This window comes from Oreochromis niloticus, linkage group LG18 (assembly GCF_001858045.2).
Source record: "Oreochromis niloticus isolate F11D_XX linkage group LG18, O_niloticus_UMD_NMBU, whole genome shotgun sequence".
Lineage (NCBI taxonomy): Eukaryota > Metazoa > Chordata > Actinopteri > Cichliformes > Cichlidae > Oreochromis > Oreochromis niloticus.
The window spans coordinates 22008048-22034695 of record NC_031982.2 but is presented as its reverse complement, the minus strand read 5'-3'; the positions used below and the strand labels follow the sequence as shown (position 1 = coordinate 22034695).

The 26648-nt window shown below is 39.1% G+C and overlaps 1 protein-coding gene across 2 annotated transcripts; it reads right to left on the bottom strand.

Moving 5' to 3' along the window:
- Window positions 1-115: 115 nt before the first annotated feature.
- Window positions 116-26648, bottom strand: LOC100689714 (tumor necrosis factor receptor superfamily member 5-like). 2 transcript variants are annotated; one of them, XM_025899966.1, is made up of 8 exons: window positions 26513-26648; window positions 26295-26387; window positions 24975-25100; window positions 24704-24862; window positions 24589-24600; window positions 4038-4157; window positions 3849-3933; window positions 116-2122 (listed from the first exon to the last, which is right to left on the bottom strand). In XM_025899966.1, exons 1-8 carry the CDS (start codon window positions 26535-26537, stop codon window positions 1900-1902), a joined length of 843 nt encoding a protein of 280 aa, XP_025755751.1. In that variant the 5' UTR covers window positions 26538-26648; the 3' UTR covers window positions 116-1899. The 2 variants fall into 2 exon arrangements, with proteins under 2 accessions (XP_025755751.1, XP_013122874.2); XM_013267420.3 differs by lacking the exons at window positions 116-2122; window positions 3849-3933; window positions 4038-4157 and adding an exon at window positions 23474-23722 and having other exon boundaries at window positions 24516-24600.

Genomic DNA, 26648 nt, shown 5'->3' with positions numbered 1-26648 from the left:
GGAGACTGAAAACTAATACCTTACTTATGTTAAAAGTGTAGTTATTATGAAGTGTTATTGATTAATAAAAAATTGAAATTCTTCTTGTAAAACAAGGACACAGTATCGAGTGTAGTAGAGAGGAGAGTAAGTAAAATTTATTTACATTTTGTAACTTTTTAAATATAAACTGCCTCACAATTATACAAGAAACAAAAGGATAATGTATCATAAAGATATAATACAACATAAAATACCAAGCTTTGTACAAAAATGTGTTTGGCTGCTCTTTTAAAGAGTTAGTAGACTCTATACAGCATGAATGAGTTCTAATATTTCGGTCCAGAGGGAGCACATGAAGCAAACAAGGAATCGGACCCAAAACAGACCCCTGAGGTATCCCAGACGGAACAACTGTTGTTTCAGAGATAACCTGATTCATAAAAACACTAAAAGATCTCCCAGATAGATATGACATGAGCCATTTTAAAACATCACCAGTAATCCCAAACATATTCCTAAGCCTGTTTATCATTAGCTTAATTACAAAACAGTGCAAAAGCTTATTGCACTCAGACTTTAAAAACACTGGTGCATGAGGAATATTGGGAGAGACAAAATTCTTAATTGTATCAAACAAGACTTTAAGATTTTTCTTTTCTGAAGCTATAAGCTTAGAAAAATACTCTATTCTGGCATTTTTTGACCTGTCATTTAGTGAAGAAACTGATTCTTTAACATGTAACTCATGAAGCTGGAGCTTGGAAGCCTTCCACAAATGTTCCAACTTGTACAAATATCTCCTAAAATAATTAATATGTTCATTTTTCCAAATACAAAAACTTGAACATTGGACAATTCTTTGTTTTAGGGGTGCCAGTGTGTCAAAAGTAGACTTACATTCATTTTTAAAGGACAAAATAAATGTGTGAAAATCACTATGAGTCATGTTGGCATCAAAAAAGGCAGAGACCCTCTCAGCAGGATCCTGGTTTATAATCCACCTTTGAATCATCAATTTATGAAGTGAAGGATCCAGAACAAATGACAGACTAAAAAATATACAGCTGTGGTCTGTCACATGTACATTTTTCACACATGCATCATTTGTTTTTAAACCCAGGGAGAAAGCAAGATCCAGCGTGTGGCCTTTTATATGTGTGGGGCCAGAAACATGGTGCTTACAGTTCAAAGACTCAGCAGCTGAGTTACAGGATCCATCGATATGAAGGTTAAAATATCTCAGAATTACAACCTTCCCCAATGTAATGACTGACGATGAAAGGTTGCTGAATTCAGCTGAAAAGACTCTAGAAGGTTGGTAGATTAAAATACAATAAAAGGTTTTCATAGAACCAACATTAATCATCTGTAACTTAAATGAAGAAATAGAGTCTGACTTCATCAGCCTGCATGTGAATCTGTGCACAGCAGAAAGTCCTCTGCCACATCCCGAAAGACACTGAGTTACAATGACGGAAATGCCAGCTGTCCGGATTTCCTCAAAGTAAACATGATCCATATCCTGCTGCAATGTCTCAGTCAGGAGCATGAAGTCTGGAGACTCCTTGATGAAGAGATCATTTAGAATAAGTGGTTTGTCTGTAATGGAGCGGGCATCAAGCAGAGAAAACCGGACTGGTGATGGCTGGTCAGCACACTCAACAGATGACTGCAGCGGCACTTTGATTAAACAGCTGTGCACATCTGTGTACATGACACGTTGGACAGTGAGTCCCGAATCAGGTGAAGCCATCATCAATGTCAGAACATCACTCCTGCCTTTAAAATGTTGGAGAGGTGACAGACACGAGGTTCGCATTCTGCCATCAGGCCATGAAACCCGAGTCTCAGGCATCATCGGTAGTCCCTGAGCAATTATTTTCAGCTCTTATCTGGATTCCTGAAAAAACAGAGTTGTTAACATGTTAGTGACTGTAGGTGCTGTGCAGAGTGAGCAGATTTGACACTGGTTAGATGGTACTTACATGCTTTCACAATTCCTGTTATCACAAGGCAAATTGCTATTATTAGGAAAAGCACAACAAATGAAATTAAACCATAACGATGTCTTGGTGCACTTCCACAGACGACGTCACTGGTTGAGTTTCCTTCTTCAACTATAATCTGGCTTTCAGAGCAACTGTGGCAAAAGAGAAAGAAAAAATAAACAAATCATTATTATCAGTGTTTATTTGTGTTTGCACTGCAAAGATGTTTGTTACAATATGATCATCAGTATTAACTTAGGGCTGGGCTATATCATACCGTTCACGGTAATACCGGTGTAATGTTGGGCAACGATAGGAAAATGAAATATCGCGATAGAATATGGGTAAAACGCGCATGCGCAGTGCCTATGTTTACATACGCACATGGCGGCGACGCAGAATGAGAAGAGCGAAAGTGGATCGTTAAATGAAACGGATGAACCAGAATTGGTTTGTAAAAATGCTGCAACTTCAGTGGTGTGGAACTGGTTTAGCTTTCATCCGTCAGATACACAACAAAGCACTATTTTTGGTAGCGCATGCTAGCGGGCCGTCGTTATTACCGTGCTGTTGGGAAAATACGGCACACTTAAAATCAATCCTTTGATTTTTCTGAAAATCGACAGTGCCCCTTATAATCCCTTATGTGCCTTATGTATGAATTCTGGTTGTGTTTACTGACCTTGAAACGATTTTATGTGGTACACGGCGCTCGAAAATCTGTCAAATGTTTCAGTATGACTTTGCTACGCTATGAACCCGCACCGCTTGATGGATTGTCGGAGCATTATGGCTATCGTAGGCAGGCGCCTCGCGGAGTGATACGTACTGTGCTTCAACATAATATTACCGTATTGTGTGTGCATAACCTCTTTTTAAGTTTTGTGGATATTATACATGGTTATGCTGAAGATATGTCGGCCAATTTCCACTGGAAATACCTTTTGGTTAAACTCTCAGCAAGGAATTTGCACTGTTCATTTTTTATATAACTTTAATGCACTTAAAAAAGCTGCTTGTTTAAGTGAAAATACATTGATGGTTTGTTTTTTTTTGCACTAATAAAGTTGAGGAGTTGTAAAGTATTTTGTCTAGTGTCAATTATATCATCAGTTATATCGGTATTGCAAATTTTCAAATGTATATCGTGATAAATATTTTTGGTCATATCGCCCTGCTCTATATTAACTGTTTAACTGTCCTGTCGTCTGTCTGTGGCTCAGATATGCAGCACAAACATGTCCTGTAATGGACCCAATCAACAAATAGCTGGCTCCACTTTAATATCTAGTTACCTGTAACTACCCAGTAATCTATCTGTGCCCACCCAGTTCTCATCATTTTACTAACATTTTATTGGGCTGTCATGATTCAATTTTCACAACAATCATGTAAATAATCATTATGGCAATATCTATAGAAACACTTTAAAGTCAAAGTTTTCTAAACCTTTATTTTGTCTTTGTGGTAAAATAATTAAACTAAAAAAAAAAAGAGTCTGAGAATGTAGCAAGAGTGTGTACAACAAATAAACAGACAATTATTTATCACTATGTGACTTTCACACTACAGATATTATATTATTAAAATCATGATTATCATCAGTACATAGTTACTGAGACACCACATTATTATTGGTAATTAATAACTGATAATATACGACTGTATATACAGACATGAGAACATGACCACATGGTGTTGCTATAGCAATGATATTCTGGTATGACACTAAATCACATGGAAATTTATGTTGGTATTATTGCAGGCAATGTGATGTGACACAGCCCAGGATATTGGAGATTCCATTAAGACACTGATGATCAATAGCTGAATATATAATACACCTTTAGAGTGATTTGAATATAAATTATGACCTACATCGTCCAAGCCGTGCAGTTCACACCGTCCTTGGAAAAGAATCCTGGCTCACAGTCTTCACACACTGTGTCACTTGTGCTGGTTCCTGAAGGAAACACATTTGTTGTTACACAGAATCCAGAAAAAAAACAAAGATCATAGTTTATCAGCTCATCTAAAAAAATAGACTTAGACTTTACATTTTCTTACCAGGTTCTTTTATCCTCTGACCAGCTGCACACTGTGAATGTTTCTCTGCCAAACTACATCCGTTACTGTCAATCAAGCCTTTGCAGTGATATCCATTTAAAACATCACACACTGTGTCAGTTGTTGCTGTACAGTTCTGCTTGACAGAGAGACCATGACCTAAAAAACCAAAAAACCAAAACCAAAAAACATTAGTGTAAAATGATGTTTCTGTAATTTACTTTTAAATGAAAGCTTCTTTTTTTTCAATCTAAATTTGAAAAAGGATTTCCCATCTGACTGTACCTGTGTCACAGGAAGTGCAGGGGAAACAGTTATACAGGCTGTTGGTTTGGTTCATAAAGGTCCCCAGGTCACATGAATGGCACTGAGTTCCTGAAAATGCTGTGCAGTCTCTCTGAACAACTCTACCTGTTCAACATAACACAACATTTATGTCAGACTTTTAGCATTTAACCCAGAGTGAATCTACAGTTGTGCAGTTGTAGTGTTGGGTGTAATATACAGTAATTCAAGCAGCTACAACATTACAGATCTACAAATTTAACGTGGCCCAGTTTCCTGACCCAGTATCACAGCAAAACATGTAACAGACACATGGGTCCACTGTGTCTATTTCATGCTTCACCTCTCCAAAGCGTGAAATGGACACTTATGCAGAAGCTGAAGCAGAGGGAGACATTTTATTTCAAGCCAACATGAAAATAATCATGGGAAATAATCATGTTTAAACAGACATTATTAACACATTTACATGTAAATACATATTAGCCATCTTTGTTAACTGTTTTAAGAACCATGGAATGTACTTCATAGGTTTCTTGGTCACTACCGACTTCTTGCCTTTACATATATTGTCTCCCATTGCTGGTGATGCAACTTGTGCTTCATTTTACTGCTTGTGATAAATAATAATAAAAATAATAAAACACATATTTCTTCTTTTAAATTTAACTGAGATGCAGGAAGTCAATATTAATTACTTGATTGCAACATAAAATATCTAATAATAGACCGAGCGGCTCTACACTGGGGAAAGAAGTGGCAACGCCCCCTTAAACAAACGTCCTGCCCCCTTAAATCAACCTTTCAGAAGCTGAGAAAGAAAAAAAATAGATTACCCACAAACTGAATATGGACAAGATTTACTACAGCATCTGAAAAATGCACTGGAAAAGGCACAAATGACATGGTTTCACCTCTTGTTCACTCTTTCCCTTCGTGCTCCGTTTGTGCACAGGCTCACACAAAACTCAGCAGAAAACCCCCTCTCACCCTCCCCCCAGCTAAACATCCAATCACTGTTAGTATATAAATGACGCATTGATAGGTTTCTCAGTAGGCAGAGCAGAGCAAAATGAAGCAGCAAATCTCTGTCATCAAAATCACAGCGACTCGTGAGATAATTAACAACTAAAAAATACATCTATTTTAGTCAAGCTCAGCGATTTTACTAAAACTCATTTACTTTTCACCCCAGCTTCCAGCAGCCCGCAAAGGGAAAGTTAATGCTGCGTGATAGGTCCTAACCCCCTGTAGTCGACACCATGTTACATAATAGGTCATTTTGGTCCATGAGAAGTCAGTAGCAAAAAAATTGGATATGGATGAATCTGTAAGAGTTTTCAAAAGGGAAGCAGGAAACTGTTGTTGTAGAGTGGATTGAGGAGAAAGGAGAGTGGAGCTGTTCAGTTGCAAACTGAGTCCAGTTCCATGCAAAGCAAACAAGCTTAAAACAAGACAAAAAAAGAAGAAAAAAGTTACAATGTTCTGTTCTAAATCTTTTGTGTTCTACACAGATTGTGTGATAGGTCCCAACCTCCTAACACAGGCAGACTATGCTTACAGGATGTGATGTTACAACTCTAGTGAAATATTTATGTGTCATATATTTGTTCAAGAGTATTTCTTTGTTATGGTAAATAAAATTAAAATCATGAGTGGTGACTTCTATAACTTTCAGTATGTAATTTGGCATTTTCTACTGATATAGGCTGAAAATAAATACATAATATAATTTCATTCAGTTTAAAGGTTTATTTGCAAGATGCAAAAAACAGACAAAATTGAAAGTTACAAATATTTTGTGCATGAAACAAATTCGGACGTGGTGCAGTTGTGTGTGTCACAAGTTAATCTGGCTGCAGGCTATGGCACTTGGCCACAGGTGGCGATAGTTGACTCGACTCCATTTGCGTGAACACAAAGTAAACTGCACGCTTTAGTTATGAAGCGAAAACGCTGAAGTCGGAGTGATAAAACTTACGAGGGGAACGACAGCGAAGACAAGGTTCTCCAGATCGATTACTCTTGCTGTCCTGTGAACAGCATTTTGTCTACTTTTGTCTATCGTGTCATTTCAAAGACGAAACCAAAAGCGGATCAAATATCAATGTCCCCTTGTCGATATGTGGTTTGTGGGGGGTTTTCTTCTTCTATAAAGCTATTGTGTTTCAGAATGACCTGCTTTGGAGGTTTGTGCCCATTTCTGTCCAAACAATAGTTTGTTTAAATACTGGCCAGAGTTTGATTGCAGTCATCGCTTTTCTTCCTACCTTCATTGCACATCGGGCAGCACTGTCCATCATTTGTTTTATACTCCTTTGGTTGACAGGATAACACGGGCACTATGAAGACGGCAGCATATCCTCCAGGAAAACAAGAATATTAATATCCTGGGATAGGCCTATATCTCAGTTAGCTCACAACCTAAGCTAAAGGTTAGCTTAAGCGAAAAGCTGTGTCGCATGCACGAAACTGCTGCTGTACTTACCGAAGATAAGCAACGCAGACACCATGATATGATACTACATCTTAACACGGTGCTCTGTAATACATTTGTAGGCTTTATTTCACTAAATTACTATACAAATCTAACAGAAACATACGGTGGCCCTGAAGTGCAAACCACAAAAACAAATCACAAAACGCACAACAAATTGAAAAGCGCAAAAACAAATTGAAAAGCACAACAACAAATCACTTAACGCAAAAACAAATCACTTAACGCAAAAACAAATCACAAAACGCACAACAAATTGAAAAGCGCAAAAACAAATTGAAAAGCGCAACAACAAATCACTTAACACAAAAACAAATTGAAAAGCGCAACAACAAATCACTTAACGCAAAAACAAATTGAAAAGCGCAAAAACAAATTCACTTAACGCAAAAACAAATTGAAAAGCGCAAAAACAAATTCACTTAACGCAAAAACAAATTGAAAAGCGCAACAACAAATTCACTTAACGCAAAAACAAATTGAAAAGCGCAAAAACAAATTCACTAAACGCAAAAACAAATTGAAAAGTGCAACAACAAAAACCAAACCGGAAGAGGTAGGTACCAATGCTGCAACAACAGGCATCACTGATTGGATGATGGATCCGGTAGCCTTTTGAACCGGAAGTTGTTCTGCCGAACGTGGTTATGAGAAAGAGCAGTCAACGGCTGTATCCCAATTCAGGGGGCGTTTATCAATATGCGTACTTGTGCGTACTTGCGTTCTCGTGTACTCGTGATACGTCATCAGTCGGAGACCAAGTACTGTTCCAATTCGAAGTACGCATCACGCCGAGAACGCGAAAAAGTCCCGGATGTGTTCTCGATCCGCCCATTTTATCGAGCATGCATCGGTGTAGACTTGGGACAGCTATATATCCCAGAATGCATTTCGTCCAAAACTCAACAGCGGACTCCCGGCACATCGTCCCCCCCCTCCCCTCCCCGCCCGCTCGCGGTCTTCTCACTACTCAGGTTAAAGAAACCCCAGCAGCTGTCTATAGTATTGAGTGTCCACTAGAATAGAAATAAAAGCGTTCTAACATCTCACCTGCTTGTTTTTATTAAGGTATGTACACGTATGTACATGTACACTATTTTTATTAATAGAGGTTTCACTACTGAGGTTAAAAATGATATATAAGTCACTTAGATCACTTCTAAATGTTAATGTTTGGTTTATTTCAGTGTGTTATTTGTTCCTGAGTAAACCGGTTTGGCTGTGATTAAAGTTAAGCTTCATAACATGTTACTCACAGTTAAATTAGGAGGGGCCGGCAGTAAAAACTCGGGACCTGTGACATCATCACGTACGCTGGTACAAATCACGAGTCCGTGCTCGCGTACTTGAGAATTGAGAGACGGCCCACGAGTCCGTGCTCGCGTTCTCGGCGGGTACGTACTCCCGTGCCTTCTCGGCGAGTACGTACTCACCGAGAACGCGAGTATGTACTCGCGTACTTGGGCATTGATAAACGGCCAGGGTCTGCAGCCTTAAAGTACGCAGCCTCAACGATCCTCAAGGGCCGCGTACTCAAAGGCCGCTAAGGCCGGAAGTGCGAGGCTTGTGAAATGGGACGGTCTAGCCTCCGTCGCGCTGCCCAGGTTGCCTAGCAACCATAACACCAACCGCTGGAAACGTTTCATACAGCTTTGACGGAAATGAAGGAGAACATATTTTGTTCGTGTGTTTGTTTCTACACGAGCTTTGTGTGATTTAATAAGTATCTGAGGCTGAGACCACAGGACTGTAAAATATGATTGCTGGCCTTCATATCTGTACTGAACAGTCATTTAAGATTAGCTAGTAAATAACAATTAGCTAATGTTGTTCATGAGACTAAAGTCAGTGTAAATATGATATGGCCAATATTATAGTTATTATATTAATCATAAGTTATTACAGCAGTGAGTTTGAACTCTCAAATCACATCACTTCTATTGTCACATCACATGTGCAGGTACACTGGTACAGCACATGTGAGTGAAATTCATGTGAGTGAACTTTGTGTCTAATACTGAGCTTCAGTAAAGATTCAAGTTGCAGTTATTTATATGTCCTATCACCTTAAATCTTCACTCAAAGACAAGTATCTCTGACAGTGTATATATAGATGTATTATATATAAGAGACAAACATTGTTCTTTCAATATGTTGGCTTTACTAAATTTGGCTCAATGCTTACATATATGTGTAAAAAGAAAATGTACGAGCTGTGATAACTGTTTCTGATAGAATGAAGATCAGACTGATATATGAAATATTCCTTTATTGGGTGAGAAAATCAGACCATGTCATAACTGCTGTAAGTCATGCAGAATAGATATCAGAGCCTTAAACAGGCTGACTTCTGCTAAATGGGTCAAACTGGGCAGAAAGTATACAAACACATAACATCGTTATAGAATATGATGTAACACTATAGATCAACTTAGCTCAGAATATATAAAGCATATAAACAATTACAGCAATATGATGCAACAAACACAGCAGTGCTACTAATCCAAAATACTCAAAGCTTCATAGAACTGAAACAAACATTTATTTTTAGCTCCATTCTGCTGCTGATACATACTTTAGGTTTCTGAATATTAAACTTGTTGCTGCCTTTCATAGTGTGTAACCTGAAGGCCCTGAGTACTTTCTCCCACACTGAAAACACTGGAATGATAACATTATTTGAACATTACCTAATAAGACTGATTCAGGACAGATAATTAGTTATTTTAAACTTTCCTAGCAGTCCTTCACAAACAGGGAACAGTCTGTCTATTCTCTCCATCTGTCAGCTGCTGCTGGCTCTTCCTCCTCCTCTTCCTCACACACTGCTGAGTTTGTCCTGGTGGATCATCAGGGGTGCAAAGCCTCACAGATGATGTGCAGCAGTGGGTCCCTCAGTCTGTCCTCACTCTGGACACTTGCAGTTGTCACACATGGAAATCAAATGTGTGATAAGCTGCAGGATTCAAACACAAGTGTAACTTATAAATACATGTTCATACTTTTATTCCACAATCAGAGAGAAAGAAACAGAGAGAGAGTGCAGGACAGACAGACAGGTGACAGTCTCAGGTGTATACACTGCTACAAAACAGCACAAGAGAAGGAGGATTTAGTGTTTGTGTTATTACGAGTGCTGAACAAGAAGAGTTCCCAGATGGTACAATGGACACGTGCAGGGCCGTTGCTAGCCATTTGGGTGCCCTAAGCACAAATGCTTTATGGTGGCCCCCCCCCCCCGCCACTGAAAAAAAAAAAAAAAAACATTAATACTTTGAATTTCTCAGTGGAATTTGTTTAATTAAATAACAACAAACATGACAGTTAAACAAATAAATAAGGTTAAAGGAGGTTAAAAATACTGTTACAAATAAATACTGAAACAAAAATTGAACATTGGAAGCAAGAACAAAGAGCCTGGCAATAATGTGTAATTTTTTTATAAAAAAATAATATATATAATATAATAGTATTATTATTAATATATTTACAAATAGTTTCACAATAGAATTTAAATAAGAAACTTAAATAAGAAAAATAAGAATTTGAACACAAAAGCCACATTCCTTAAGTAACTATGTTAAACATTTTTACAATTAGTTGTCAGAGTATGCCCTAGAGAGGCACACGCCTGCATTTTCTGGTTGCAAAATCAGCTATAAGGTCATCATATGATAGCTTCTGAGCCACGTCACCATTGATGCTGATAACAGCCAGACCACTTAAACGTTCCTGCCCCATTGATGAACGCAGGTACGTTTTAATGAGTTTGAGCTTTGAAAAGCTTCGCTCAGCAGAGGCAACTGTGACAGGCAGGGTCAGTGCAATACGCAGAGCAATCCACAGATTGGGATATACCTCTTGAAGCTGACTGTCATGTAAAAATGACAGCATTTCCAAAGCAGACGTCTGTGGTGGCAGCTGAGGAAGGTTGATGATTTCCTGCATCATCTCAGGTCCATCAATGTCAGCTACTCCCTTATCTGTCAGTGTCTTCTGTACTTCAGTGCAGTGTTTTTTAAATCCTCCTTGGACATCCCATTCACTTTGCTGAAATCAAGCAGCACTCCATATTTCTCCTTCACTTGATTCATGGTCTCAAACCTCTCCTGTAGGGACATTAAAGCAGAGTCCACAACACAATTGAAAAATGTGACCTCAAGCTTTTTAAGGGCATCATGGAGGGGCTCATCAACAGCTTCATATGCAAACTGCCTTTTTGTGCTCCTGAGCCTTTTCTCCTTCAACTGTGGTTCTATGTTCAGGGCCTCACAGAGTTCTTTGGCAGCTGACACAGCCTCATCAAACCCAGACTGTCTGTATTTAGAGAGGTTACTTTTGGCAGTGTCAATGAGCCTGACAGCAACATCGAGCTGCATGGAGCTGGACTGTAGTAACTTGTTCACCTGGTTTGTGATTGTAAGAAGTTCACACCACACGATGGAGCAAATCAAAAATCGAAATGAGGCTACTTCCTCAGCAAGCACTTGAGCCTCCACCTTTGCGACTGCATCACTTACAGCTTCTCTGGCCTCCAGGAGAGCATCCCTCACTTCTTTTGTCTGACTCCGGACAGCAGTTACACTTTGAAGCCTGCTTTCCCATCTAACGTCACTCCAAGATTTAAGTGTCAATTTCACATGTTTTGTTAAAATGGCCCATCGCTGGGTGGCACTGGAAAAGAAATTGAACAACTTCTGCAAATACCCAAAGTAGCCAGTTGCATCTGGAGAGGACTTGGCAGCATCAGCTATGACCAGATTCATCGTGTGAGCTCCACAAGGCACAAACAATGCTCTCGGGTTTAATTGTAGCAGTCTGGCCTGAACACCTTGCTTCTTCCCCTTCATGTTGGCCCCATTGTCATAGGCCTGTCCTCGACAGTTTTCAAATGGAATGCCAAGCTCCTTCAACTTGTCAAGGACAACATTGGACAGGTTAAGGCCAGTTGTTTGCTCCACATTTATATAGCCAAGAAAGTATTCTTTAATATCTGGTTGTGCTTGGAAACAAACAATGCGTACTATGACTGACATTTGTTCAGTGTGACTCACATCTGGAGTACAGTCAAGAATGATGGAGAAGTATTTTGCCAACTGGATTTGCTTCACAATGGCGCGGAATGTTTCTGAAGAGATAATCTGAATTAGTTCGTTCTGTGTCTCAGGGCTGAGGTAATGTGTGTGGGAACCTTCATCTTTTATGTTGGCCAAGTGATTTGCCATTACAAGGTCATATGTTGCCATAAGCTCTACTTCCTTCAAGAAGTTGCCATTGTCTGGCTCATAAAGACGGTCAGAAGAGCCCCTAAAAGACAAATTTCTGGAAGCCAGTGAGAGAGTTATTGAGAGTAATCGTTTGAGAATCTCTCGCCACTTTTTCCTTTCTGCCTCTAGTAAGGTCAACTCCTGTTGATCTATTGCCATGCTTTTCTTTAGCCGTGTGTCCAGTTCTCTCCACTTAAGCATGCACTGTATGTGGTCTTGGCTACACTCATGACCCCTCAAACGGATGTTGATGTTCGACCAGTCACTGAAGCCCTCTGTACTCAGCTTTATATCCTTCACACTGAAAAGCTTACATGCAAAGCAGAACACAGCATTGTTCTGCGGTGAGTACACTAACCAGCTCCGGTGAACCTTTTCTCCATTGGGAAGAATTTTGAACTTAAGGCTAGTGTGAAATGCTCTTCCATCAGGCCCCTTTGGAAAATTAAAATCAGAGCTGACATTAAAAGGACCTCTCCGCACAATTTCAACACGATCAGCATCTACAATGTGAGCTGGCCAAAGAGCAGGATCGGTTGAAGGGGGCACACATGTCTCCACAGTGTCACTTTCTGATAGTCTCTCAGTGACAGGACTCTCAGTGGTACTTGTGTATGGAACTGTACCTGAACTGGTGGTTGATGGTTCTTGTTCTTCTTGGCTAGGGATTGTTGCAGGGTCTACAATGGCTGGTGGTTGATGTCCAGGGATGGCACTACTACTGGATGGTTCATCCTGTCCTTGAGATCCTCCTTGAACATATTTAAGCATTGACCCTGCATACAAGAGAAAATATTCAGGGATTTTACAGAAATACAATTTTGAATCTACAGTAGGCCTACGAAAAATTGCATTATAAGACTAATAAATTAAGTAAGTCACTGGTACATTTAAAAATTACTAACTATATTTTACATGTATAGATTTTCATAATGGCAAATGGCAATATAAACATGCTGTACATAATTTGATATAAATGCGCAAGTAGGAAATCTATATTACTGGAAGATATAGGTTTCATATTACACTGTAATATGAAACCTATATCTTATTTATGCCGCATAAATAAGATATGCGTCTTTATAGATATCCTGAAATGCAGCAACATACAAAGTAATCTTGTCTAATCTGATAATAATACTTGACTGCATCACTGACCTATCCCAAAGTTAAGGTTAATCAGTAGCATGCATGACGTTAGCCAGCTAGCAACCTGAGGAGGGAAATGCTAGTCTCACGATTGCTAACGTTATCTGAAAACCGTCAATTGAGTGACCATGATGAGTTGCTTTTAGTAGTCCATTCTATATTCATATCCACAACGTAAACAAACTACCCAACATCAATCATTTGCAACATTTGTTAACACAGTATGAACACTGCTAACAGGAGCTATCACAGAGTTGACGGACATGAGCGTGCAAGCAAGGGCTACAATAATGAACTTTTTTTATTATTATTATTTAAACATTGCCTTACCGGCAAGCGACGCCTGAGTTTCATCACGCTTCCTCTTCTTCTTTCTTTTCTCCGCTCCCAACTCCTGTTGCCGTTTCGAGGCCATGTTCAAACAGGTGTTTACCAATACCGAATTGAGGCATTATAGAACAGACCACTGGGAGTGGGGGGCACCAGGAGGAGACTGGAGACAGGGCACAAAGCAGATTCACCCCTTTTCTCGGGAAAATTGTTTTATGTTGCTTTTGTATTGTTTAACCATATTAATGCATATGATATTTATAGTATTAATATGGTTTACTTTTTTTTTTTTTTACGACCCTGATTTTTTTGGTGCCCTACCGGCCATTTGGTGCCCTACGCAGTGTGCGTTATGTGCGTTTGCGGAGCTACGGCACTGGACACGTGTGACTCCTGTGATTAAAGCATCTTTCTTTCAGCTTAACGAGTGAACCGTCAGCTCGTTCAAACACACGTTAAAGTCCGTTTGGCTCGACACCACCGAACAGAGGCAGCAATATAACATAGCTAACATTAACAGTGCAGTGAATCCTGCTTGTGCTGTGATATTCAGGACTGCAAACCGAGCAGCATCACTGACTTTCAGCTTGTTGTGTTTGTGGATATATGACTGACTTTAATTATCCATAAAATCATCACATTCTCTGTAAGATTAAGGTCAACTATTGTATTATTATATTTTAAATGCTTTAAAACAAAGTAAACGCTGAAAGTACAAACATCGCTAATGGAAAATAACTTTGCCGACATGTGGCCAACAGTAATGTTTTAATGTTCCTCATTATTAAACATTTGCACATAAAAAAGTGACATCATATTCAGTACTTACGTTTAACAGTTTACTCTTCGGCCGCTACGCTTCTGCCGTCTGCGGCAAAATTATCCACAGTGACTGCCGCGCTATGAATTGTGGGATATGTTGGGCCACGAAGTCTACACCGCCACAGCCTTAAAATTCAGGGAAATGAAGGCCGAATTTGAGGGCCGCGTTTCGAGCAGCCTTTGAATTGGGACAGCCTTCGGCGCGTCGCGGTGATATAATTGGCCTTAAAATGCAGCCTTTAAGGCTGCAACCCTGAATTGGGATACAGCCAACATGTTTTGTCCAAGTTGTGGAAAAAAGTTGGTAGAGCAGTCACCAAACTTCCGAACAGAACAACTTCCGGTTCAAAAGGCTACCGGATCCATCATCCAATCAGTGATGCCTGTTGTTGCAGCATTGGTACCTACCTCTTCCGGTTTGGTTTTTGTTTTTGCGCTTTTCAATTTGTTTTTGCGTTAAGAGATTTGTTTTTTGCGCTTTTCAATTTGTTTTTGCGTTAAGTGAATTTGTTTTTGCGCTTTTCAATTTGTTGTGCGTTTTGTGATTTGTTTTTGTGGTTTGCACTTCAGGGCCACTGTAGAAACAGATAAAATAAGTTACACTTCGGTTGTGATGTGGGCGTAACAGGAAGAAAACTTGGGGAAGAGAGCCAAAGTCCATCCCACACTGACGATTCTCGTGACGTTTGTCGACAATAAGAAACTGAAGATATTTTACTTATTTTTTATAAGGATCATCTTCGTTTAGACAGAAACAATAGAACAGAGAGAGTTTGAAGGAAGATGAAGGAAATCGTAGGATTTAATGTTTAATTTGTACACATTCCAGCGATTGTTTTTGCTCCTTCTCCTCAACCCGATGAATATTTATGAGTAACACGAGACTGAGGATCGCGGAAGTATTCGTAGCCGAAGATTTTACTAATGAATAATGACATAGCTAAGCTGAGATTTTTATTTGAACCTGCACCTGGATTCTTATTTGCCACTGTGAAATAAAAATTAAATAATTTATAGCCACATAGAGGGTTACCATTAATTAATAATATTTAGGTTTTAAGATTAATTATTTAAGAGAGATTAGTTTGGTGAAACATAATTTCCAGATGATGACACGTCGTGGTGTATTCACTGCAAAGAGTTGAAAATCCAATGATGGCTTGGATAAAAGAGCACGAGAAGTATAAAACAGTTCAGTACCATCATTACTTCAAGTATAAATAGATAAGACAAATAAAAAAATAAAAAACAAAACAAAACAAAAAAACAAGTGAGTGTCTTTATATAGAATTGACTGAAAATGACTTGTAGCCAGTCACTGGTATTCTGGTATTCACTGGTATTATTAAGCAGCATCAGTACAAAGCAGTGATTGGAGAAAACCAGCAGTTTCAACAGCTACGTTATCTTTCAGGACATCCTGATGTCTCTGTCTCCAAGAGTCTCCTCTTCCATTTGATTAATCTTCTTTATATGTAGACTCAAATAATTTGTGACCTCATAATGATCAACATGGCAGTGCTTCACTTACACTGGATCTTGGAAATGTGAGGATGCAAGAAATGAAATAAAACCAGCTGTCTGTGATACCAACTAACATGTTAACTCTTTAAGAAGATGTAAACTTTTTAGAAGACGTGTCCATGAATCTGATGAAGAACTACTGTACGTCTGCTGTACACAAGTTTGTTGAAGGATTTCTTTATTGTCTCTGTGCAGTCAAGCTGTTTATGAAACATTCCCCATAAATACATTACAAGGATAAATATGAACTTGTATCTACACAAACATCCACAATGAATTCCACAGAAAATGTGTATAGCACAGATAGAAACATTACAAACTGGTCCTCTCATTTGTTCCATAATGCTGCAGTAAAGGTCTGATCATCTCATAAATATCGCAAAGTGCTTCACTACAAGATACTGTCATGGTTCTCAAGATCTGGAGAGGTTGTGGTGTGTCTCTTTTCTCCCACCAGGGCAGAAGTGGACCTTGCTTCCCCGCCTCTGAGCCCGCCCTCAACACACACCTGTGGCTCGTTAACACTGATGCTGCTCTGGCTTCTCATCACACGTATTATCCCTGGCAGACTACTTAAGACGGCAGGAGAGGCTGCTTCTTCACTGGATCGTCACACTACCTAGCATCAGTGTCGCCTAGCCCTTTGAGTATTCTTTGGCTGTGTCCCAATTCAGGGTATGCACGCTTGAAGTACGCATTTCAAGTGCGATTACGTCACCGCCACGCGACGACGGCTGTCCCAATTCAAAGTGTACTTCAAATGCGTACTCCAAATGCGCCGTCGATTTCCCCAAATATCAAGCGTGGTCCGGTGCCCGCTTCGTGGCCCCATATATCCCACAATCCATAGCGCGGCGGTGGGTGTGGATAATTTTGCCGCAAAATACGGCAGAAGGGAGCGGCCGAAGAGTGAACTGTCAAAAGTAAGTACTGAATATGATGTCACTTATTTATGTGCGAATGTTTAAGAACATTAAAACATTACTGTTGGTCACATGTCGGCAAAGTTATGTGACATTAGCGATGTTTGTACTTTCAGCGGTAACTTGGTTTTAAAGCCTCTACTTCTAAATATATATATAGTTGACGTTATCTTACAGAGAATGTGATGATTTTATGGATAATTAAAGTCAGTCATATATCCACAAACACAACAAGCTGAAAGTCAGTGATGCTGCTCGGTTTGCAGTCCTGAATATCACGGCACAAGCAGGATTCACTGCACTGTTAATGTTAGCTATGTTATATTGCTGCCTCTGTTCGGTGGTGTCGCCAAACGGTCTTTAACGTCTGTTTGAACGAGCTGACGGTTCACTCGTTAAGCTGAAAGAAAGATGCTTTAATCACAGGAGTCACACATGTGTCCACTGGACCATCTGGGAACTCTTCTTGTTTAGCACTCATAATAACACAAACACTAAATCCTCCTTCTCTTGTGCTGTTTTGTAGCAGTGTATACACCTGAGACTGTCACCTGTCTGTCTGTCCTGCACTCTCTCTCTGTTTCTTTCTCTCTGATTGTGGAATAAAAGTATGAACATGTATTTATAAGTTACACTTGTGTTTGAATCCTGCAGCTTATCACACATTTGATTTCCATGTGTGACAACTGCAAGTGTCCAGAGTGAGGACAGACTGAGGGACCCACTGCTGCACATCATCTGTGAGGCTTTGCACCCCTGATGATCCACCAGGACAAACTCAGCAGTGTGTGAGGAAGAGGAGGAGGAAGAGCCAGCAGCAGCTGACAGATGGAGAGAATAGACAGACTGTTCCCTGTTTGTGAAGGACTGCTAGGAAAGTTTAAAATAACTAATTGTCTGTCCTGAATCAGTCTTATTAGGTAATGTTCAAATAATTTTATCATTCCAGTGTTTTCAGTGTGGGAGAAAGTACTCAGGGCCTTCAAGTTACACACTATGAAAGACAGCAACAAGTTTAATATTCAGAAACCTAAAGTATGTATCAGCAGCAGAATGGAGCTAAAAATAAATGTTTGTTTCAGTTCTATGAAGCTTTGAGTATTTTGGATTAGTAGCACTGCTGTGTTTGTTGCATCATATTGCTGTAATTGTTTATATGCTTTATATATTCTGAGGTAAGTTGATCTATAGTGTTACATCATATTCTATAAGGATGTTATGTGTTTGTATACTTTCTGCCCAGTTTGACCCATTTAGCAGAAGTCGGCCTGTTTAAGGCTCTGATATCTATTCTGTATGACTTAAAGCAGTTATGACATGGTCTGATTTTCTCACCCAATAAAGGAATATTTCATATATCAGTCTGATCTTCATTCACAGCTCGTATTAGCTAATTATTATTTACTAACTAATCTTGAAATGACTGTTCAGTACAGAAATGACGCCCAACTATCATGTTTTACAGTCCTGTGGTCTCAACTAATCAAAGTGATGTCATGACAAAAATGAATGACCAACAAAACATTTTTTCTCCTTCATTTCTGTCACACAATGCTGTAAACGTTTCGCGCGGTTAGTATCATGGTTGCTAGGCAACCTGAACAGCGCGACGAAGGCTAGACCGTCCCAATTCACAAGCCTCTCACTTCCGCACTTCCCGTACTTGTAGTACGCACCGTACGTAGTACGCGTTAGGTGCGTACTTCAAGCGTGCATACCCTGAATTGGGACACAGCCTTTGTGATTTCCTAGAGTTTCGGCCTAACGTTGTTTTCCCTCTGTGTACAGGCCTTCTGGATTCCCTGCCCGTCTTCCCTGCTGTCTGGATTCCTGTGGATGTGTGTGAGTGAGCATGAGCATTCTGGATTGGACTGAGTGAGTTGTGGATTGAGTAGAAGAGGAGCGTGTGTGCGCCTGCCTTGGACCTTCCCTCCCCTTCGGACCCCCCTCCACCCCCCCTGGAGTCCTGTGTTATCTGTCTCACTGTATATATGTATATACAGTGGCTTGCAAAAGTATTCGGCCCCCTTGAACTTTTCCACATTTTGTCACATTACAGCCACAAACATGAATCAATGTTATTGGAATTCCACGTGAAAGACCAATACAAAGTGGTGTACACGTGAGAAGTGGAACGAAAATCATACATGATTCCAAACATTTTTTACAAATAAATAACTGCAAAGTGGGGTGTGTGTAATTATTCAGCCCCCTGAGTCAATACTTTGTAGAACCACCTTTTGCTGCAATTACAGCTGCCAGTCTTTTAGGGTATGTCTCTACCAGCTTTGCACATCTACAGACTGAAATCCTTGCCCATTCTTCTTTGCAAAACAGTTCCAGCTCAGTCAGATTAGATGGACAGCGTTTGTGAACAGCAGTTTTCAGATCTTGCCACAGATTCTGGATTGGATTTAGATCTGGACTTTGACTGGGCCATTCTAACACATGGATATGTTTTGTTTTAAACCATTCCATTGTTGCCCTGGCTTTATGTTTAGGGTCGTTGTCCTGGTAGAAGGTGAACCTCCGCCCTAGTCTCAAGTCTTTTGCAGACTCCAAGAGGTTTTCTTCCAAGATTGTCCTGTATTTGGCTCCATCCATCTTCCCATCAACTCTGACCAGCTTCCCTGTCCCTGCTGAAGAGAAGCACCCCCAGAGCATGATGCTGCCACCACCATATTTGACAGTGGGGATGGTGTGTTCAGAGTGATGTGCAGTGTTAGTTTTCCGCCACACATAGCGTTTTGCATTTTGGCCAAAAAGTTCCATTTTGGTTTCATCTGACCAGAGCACCTTCTTCCACATGTTTGCTGTGTCCCTCACATGGCTTGTGGCAAACTGCAAACAGGACTTCTTATGGTTTTCTGTTAACAATGGCTTTCTTCTTGCCACTCTTCCATAAAGGCCAACTTTGTGCAGTGCACGACTAATAGTTGTCCTATGGACAGATTCCCCCACCTGAGCTGTAGATCTCTGCAGCTCATCCAGAGTCACCATGGGCCTCTTGGCTGCATTTCTGATCAGCGCTCTCCTTGTTCGGCCTGTGAGTTTAGGTGGACGGCCTTGTCTTGGTAGGTTTACAGTTGTGCCATACTCCTTCCATTTCTGAATGATGGCTTGAACAGTGCTCCGTGGGATGTTCAAGGCTTGGGAAATCTTTTTGTAGCCTAAGCCTACTTTAAATTTTTCAGTAAATTTATCCCTGACCTGTCTGGTGTGTTCTTTGGGCTTCATGGTGTTGTTGCTCCCAACATTCTCTTAGACAACCTCTGAGGCCGTCACAGGGCAGTTGTGGAGCTGTTTTGCAAAGAAGAATGGGCAAGAATTTCAGTCTCTAGATGTGCAAAGCTGGTAGAGACATACCCTAAAAGACTGGCAGCTGTAATTGCAGCAAAAGGTGGTCCTACAAATTATTGATTCAGGGGGCTGAATAATTACGCACGCCCCACTTTGCAGTTATTTATTTGTAAAAAATGTTTGGAATCATGTATGATTTTCGTTCCACTTCTCACGTGTACACCACTTTGTATTGGTCTTTCACGTGGAATTCCAATAACATTGATTCATGTTTGTGGCTGTAATGTGACAAAATGTGGAAAAGTTCAAAGGGGCCGAATACTTTTGCAAGCCACTGTATCCTCACTTGGTGCCTCAAAATTTGGGTAAAATTTTGAGGCACCAAATTTTTGGTAAACACCAAAATTTTGTTTACCCAAAATTTTTGTTTTGGGTAAACAAAAATTTACCCAAAAGCAAGTTTAAAAAAGTTGAATTTTTAGCTGCTTTTTTTTTTTTTTTAAAGGAGAAAAAAGAATCCACAACAAACACCTCACTGTTGTCTTACCTGCTGCTTTGACCCATTCAGTGCCTCTGTTTCTTTTCCTTCCTTCACAGAAATAAAAAAAAAAGACATATAAAAAAATGTCATTTCCCTTGTGGTTTTGAGTTCCACTTTTGTCTGAGAAAAGGTTATTGACAGAAAATATAATATAAATCATGATGTCAGTGTTCTTTGTCATCCTCACATTGCTTGTAGATTCCAAATTTAATCACTCAGAGTGCAGCTTCAGGTTAAAATCACACCACAGAAGGCAAATCAGCTTCTTTTGGACAGAACGCTGAATTTAGCCAACAGATTATTTCATCCATCTTATTTTCACTGTAACTTTTACTCTTATTGCAGTTCTTTTTTCCAACAGCTTCTCCCACAGTCTTTGTTTCTTTTCATCAGGTTTGCTTTGAGCTGTTTGCCTGTAAGCTGTGACTTAAAGAGCCGTGAATGAAAAGTGAACCAGCAGCTCACTAGTTAGTTACCATTTTACTTCAAATTAACACAATATTCAGAGTTTATGAAACATTAATTAAGGTATGTTCCACAGTTTCAGCATCAACCAAATACATCATAACAGCCATCAAATCTGTTAGTTTGATTTTAATAACTTTATACAAGACTGAACAGAACTGTATATGATTTATTAACATTTATAATTACATTACATGTTTGTATCAATCTGGTACTCTGGTATGTCTTATAGCAAGAGAATCAACCATTCTAGCTGATGTGTCCTGGTTTACAGCTCCTGTGTTTCTGTGTCTTCATGCAGTGGACACCTTCAGATTCAGTAAAGTCCCTCCACAGACTTGATGTTGCTGTACATGAACTCTTTTCCTTCAGACCAAAGCTCATCAGCACACACAGTACAGAGGATACACTACATTTCTGCACTGTTTAATGTGATACTCTACATCTTAGTCCTTTGTGACTAAATTACATGAATTTTCGTGAATACAGCCTCTGACTTTGGACACATCTGTTTTCTATGGTTAGTTGTGGTGCCAAAAAAGTGATTTTCAGTATTTTCCAAAAAAGTGATTGCCCCCGTTTAAACTGTCAATAATGACCCGTTGGCCTATAATGTGTAAAAAAAATGTCAAATGTTTCCATCATGAATGATATCGAGTCATTTTGAACCACAAACAACATTTTTTCCACAAGGTAGAAGCTGCAATCAGTTTTTGACAAAGTGACTTTTATATATGCTTCATGGATCCAGTTAAAAAAACCTCAAAGACATTAAAAATGTCATTTTAAAGAGATGTTGGGCCAAGAGGCTTGCAGAAATTGCAACAAATATATAACATAAGTTTTTTTAGACATTTTAAGTGGCCAACAACCAGACTGATTATAATTTGGGTACAATAATGCAGTCATAAAGATATTTGGAAAACAGGTAATTTCTTTATTTTATATACAACTCCTTCATAACTCCACTTGACTACAGTCTACCTTCCAATATAAACAAAGACATTACACATTAAAAAACGAAACAAAAAAACATACAGAAACACCAGAAATCACCTTTTGGAACAACACCGTGATCCAAATGCACCTGTTCAGTTGTCGATGGGTCTTCTGGCCTTCCTAGCTAAAAGTCTACTAATGGTATAAATAAATTGCTCATAGTTAGTTCAGTTTTCTTTTTAAAAAGAAATTTTTTTCCTTCCTTCTTTTTCTTTGGTTTATTGGCACACAAAGACAATTAGTGTTACAGCAGGAAAAAAAACCCTAAGCAATAATAAAAAGGCAACACTGTGTTGTTAAGGCTTTAAACTGAAAAATCAACACAATACAGACGACGCACTAACCTGTCACAAGGCTAGTAAATGCTACTGAGCAAAGCAAAAAAGGTAAAAACACAAAGTAATGTTGACTTGATGTTCTCCCACAGGTTGAGCTTCCTTTGACCTTTATCTGTTTAAATACAAAATACAAATAAATCAAAATAAATCCACGTGAAGGTGCAGGACCAAAGAGAATTTTCAATCTAATAATTTTATGTAAATTATTATATTTCAATATCTTGTCATTTGTTGACGAAAAACTGACGTAATTTTGCAATTCTAAATATCACATCAGTAGTTCTAACTTTTAAGTTCTGTCTCGATCTACTGAATAAGTTTTATAATGGTGCTTTCTATGTGTTGATAATACGCACCATGTTTGTAAGAATTTTACACTCTAAGTCAGTGTTTCTCAACCTTTTGGAGCCACGGCACATATTTCACATAAAAAAAAAAAAAACATCACATGGCAAACCACCAAACAAAAATGTCAAAAAAAAGCATATTGATAATTTTTCCCCGAAGAAATAGATTATGATTTCATCAGCCTGCATGTGAGTCTGTGCTGGTACACAGCAGAAACTCTTCTGCCACATCCCGAAAGACACTGAGTTACAATGATGGAGATGCCAGCTGTCCAGATTTCCTCAAAATAAACATGATCCATATCCTGCTGTGATGTCTCAGTGAGGAGCAGAACGTCTGGAGACTCCTTGATGAAGAGATCATTTAGAGTAAGTGGTTTGTCTGTAATGGAGCGAGCATCAAGCAGAGAAAACCGGACTGGTGATGGCTGGTCAGCACACTCAATAGATGACTGCAGCATCACTTTGATTAAACAGCTGTGCACATCTGTGTACATGACACGTTGGACAGTGACTCCTGAACCAGGTGAAGCCATCATCAATGTCAGAACATCACTGCTAACAAAATGTTGGAGAGATGACAGACACGAAGTTCGCATTCTGCCATCAGGCGATCAAGGAGGTTCTTGAACAATTATTTTTTGATCTGATTTTGACCAGAAACCTGAAAAAACAGAGTTGTTAACATGTTAGTGACTGTAGGTGCTGTGCAGAGTGAGCAGATTTGACACTGGTTAGATGGTACTTACATGCTTTCACAAATCCTGCTATCACAAGGCAAATTACTATTATTAGCAAAAGCACAACAGATGAAATTAAACCATAACGATGTCTTGGTCCACAGACGACGTCACTGGTTGAGCTTCCTTCTTCAACTATAATCTGGCGTTCAGAGCAACTGTGGCAAAAGAGAAAGGAAATATAAATAAATCATTATTATCAGTGTTTATTTGTGTTTGCACTGTAAAGATGTTTGTTACAATATGATCATCAGTATTAACTGTTTAACTGTCCTGTCGTCTGTCTGTGGCTCAAATGTGCAGCACAAACATGTCCTGTAATGGACCCAATCAACAAATAGCTGGCTCCACTTTAATATCTAGTTACCTGTAACTACCCAGTAATCTATCTGTGCCCACCCAGTTCTCATCATTTTACTAACATTTTATTGGGCTGTCATGATTCAATTTTCACAACAATCATGTAAATAATCATTGTGGCAATATCTATAGAAACACTTTAAAGTCAAAGTTTTCTAAACCTTTATTTTGTCTTTGTGGTAAAATAATTAAACTAAAAAAAAAAAAGAGTCTGAGAATGTAGCAAGAGTGTGTACAACAAATAATTAGACAATTATTTATCACTATGTGACTTTCACACTACAGATATTATATTATTAAAATCATGATTATCATCAGTACATAGTTACTGAGACACCACATTATTATTGGTAATTAATAATTGATAATATACAACTGTATATACAGACAAGAGAACATGACCACATGGTGTTGCTATAGCAATGATATTCTGGTATGACACTAAATCACATGGAAATTTATGTTGGTATTATTGCAGGCAATGTGATGTGACACAGCCCAGGATATTGGAGATTCCATTAAGACACTGATGATCAATAGCTGAATATATAATACACCTTTAGAGTGATTTGAATATAAATTATGACCTACATCGTCCAAGCCGTGCAGTTCACACCGTCCTTGGAAAAGAATCCTGGCTCACAGTCTTCACACACTGTGTCACTTCTGCTGGTTCCTGAAGGAAACACATTTGTTGTTACACAGAATCCAGAAAAAAACAAAAATTATAGTTTATCAGCTCATCTAAAAAAATAGACTTAGACTTTACATTTTCTTACCAGGTTCTTTTATCCTCTGACCAGCTGCACACTGTGAATGTTTCTCTGCCAAACTACATCTGTTATTGTCAATCAAATCTTTGCAGTGATATCCATTTAAAACATCACACACTGTGTCAGTTGTTGCTGTACAGTTCTGCTTGACAAAGAGACCATGACCTAAAAAAACAAAAAAAATTGGTGTAAAATGATGTTTCTGTAATTTACTTTTAAATGAAAGCTTTTTTTTTTTCAATCTAAATTTGACAAAGGATTTCCCATCTGACTGTACCTGTGTCACAGGAAGTGCAGGGGAAACAGTTATACAGGCTGTTGGTTTGGTTCATAAAGGTCCCCAGGTCACATGAATGGCACTGAGTTCCTGAAAATGCTGTGCAGTCTCTCTGAACAACTCTACCTGTTCAACATAACACAACATTTATGTCAGACTTTTAGCATTTAGCCCAGAGTGAATCTACAGTTGTGCAGTTGTAGTGTTGGGTGTAATATACAGTAATTCAAGCAGCTACAACATTACAGATCTACAAATTTAACGTGGACCAGTTTCCTGACCCAGTATCACAGCAAAACATGTAACAGACACATGGGTCCACTGTGTCTATTTCATGCTTCACCTCTCCAAAGCATGAAATGGACACTTATGCAGAAGCTGCAGTAACAGCAGAGGGAGACATTTTATTTCAAGCCAACATGAAAATAATCATGGGAAATAATCATGTTTAAACAGACATTATTAACACATTTACATGTAAATACATATTAGCCATTTTTGTTAACTGTTTTAAGAACCATGGAATGTACTTCATAGGTTTCTTGGTCACTACCGACTTCTTGCCTTTACATATATTGTCTCCCATTGTTGGTGATGCAACTTGTGCTTCATTTTACTGCTTGTGATAAATAATAATAAAAATAATAAAACACATATTTCTTCTTTTAAATTTGACTGAGATGCAGGAAGTCAATATTAATTACTTGAATGCAACATAAAATATCTAATAATAGACCGAGCGGCTCTACACTGGGGCAAGAAGGGGAAACTCCCCCTTAAACAAACATCCTGTCCCCTTAAATCAACCTTTCAGAAGCTGACAAAGAAAAAAAATTACCCACAAACTGAATACGGACAAGTTTTACTACAGCATCTGAAAAATGCACTGGAAAAGGCACAAATGACATGGTTTCACCTCTTGTTCGCTCTTTCCCTTCGTGCTCCGTTTGTGCACAGGCTCACACAAAACTCAGCAGAAAACCATCTCTCACCCTCCCCCCAGCTAAACATCCATACTGTTAGTATATAAATGACCCAGTGTCAGGTTTCTCAGTAGGCAGAGCAAAATGAAGCAGCAAATCTCTGTCGTCAAAATCACAGCGAAGACAAGGTTCTCCAGATCGATTACTCTTGCTGTCCTGTGAACAGCATTTTAAATGTCCCCTTATCGATATGTGGTTTGTGGGGGGTTTTCTTCTTCTATAAAGCTATTGTGTTTCAGAATGACCTGCTTTGGAGGTTTGTGTACATTTCTGTCCAAACAATAGTTTGTTTAAATACTGGCCAGAGTTTGATTGCAGTCATCGCTTTTCTTCCTACCTTCGTTGCACGTCGGGCAGCACCATCCATCATTTGTTTTATACTCCTTTGGGCGACACGATAACACGGGCACTATGAAGACGGCGGCATATCCTACAGGAAAACAAGAATATTAATATCCTGGGATAGACCTATATCTCAGTTAGCGCACAACCTAAGCTACAGGTTAGCTTAAGCTAAAAGCTATATCGTATACATGAAAATGCTGCTGTACTTACCGAAGATAAGCAACGCAGACACCATGATATCACATCCTAACACGCGGCTCTGTAACACATTTGTAGGCTCTGTTTCACTAAAGTACTATACAAATCTAACAGAAACAGATAAGTTACACTTCGGTTGCGATGTGGG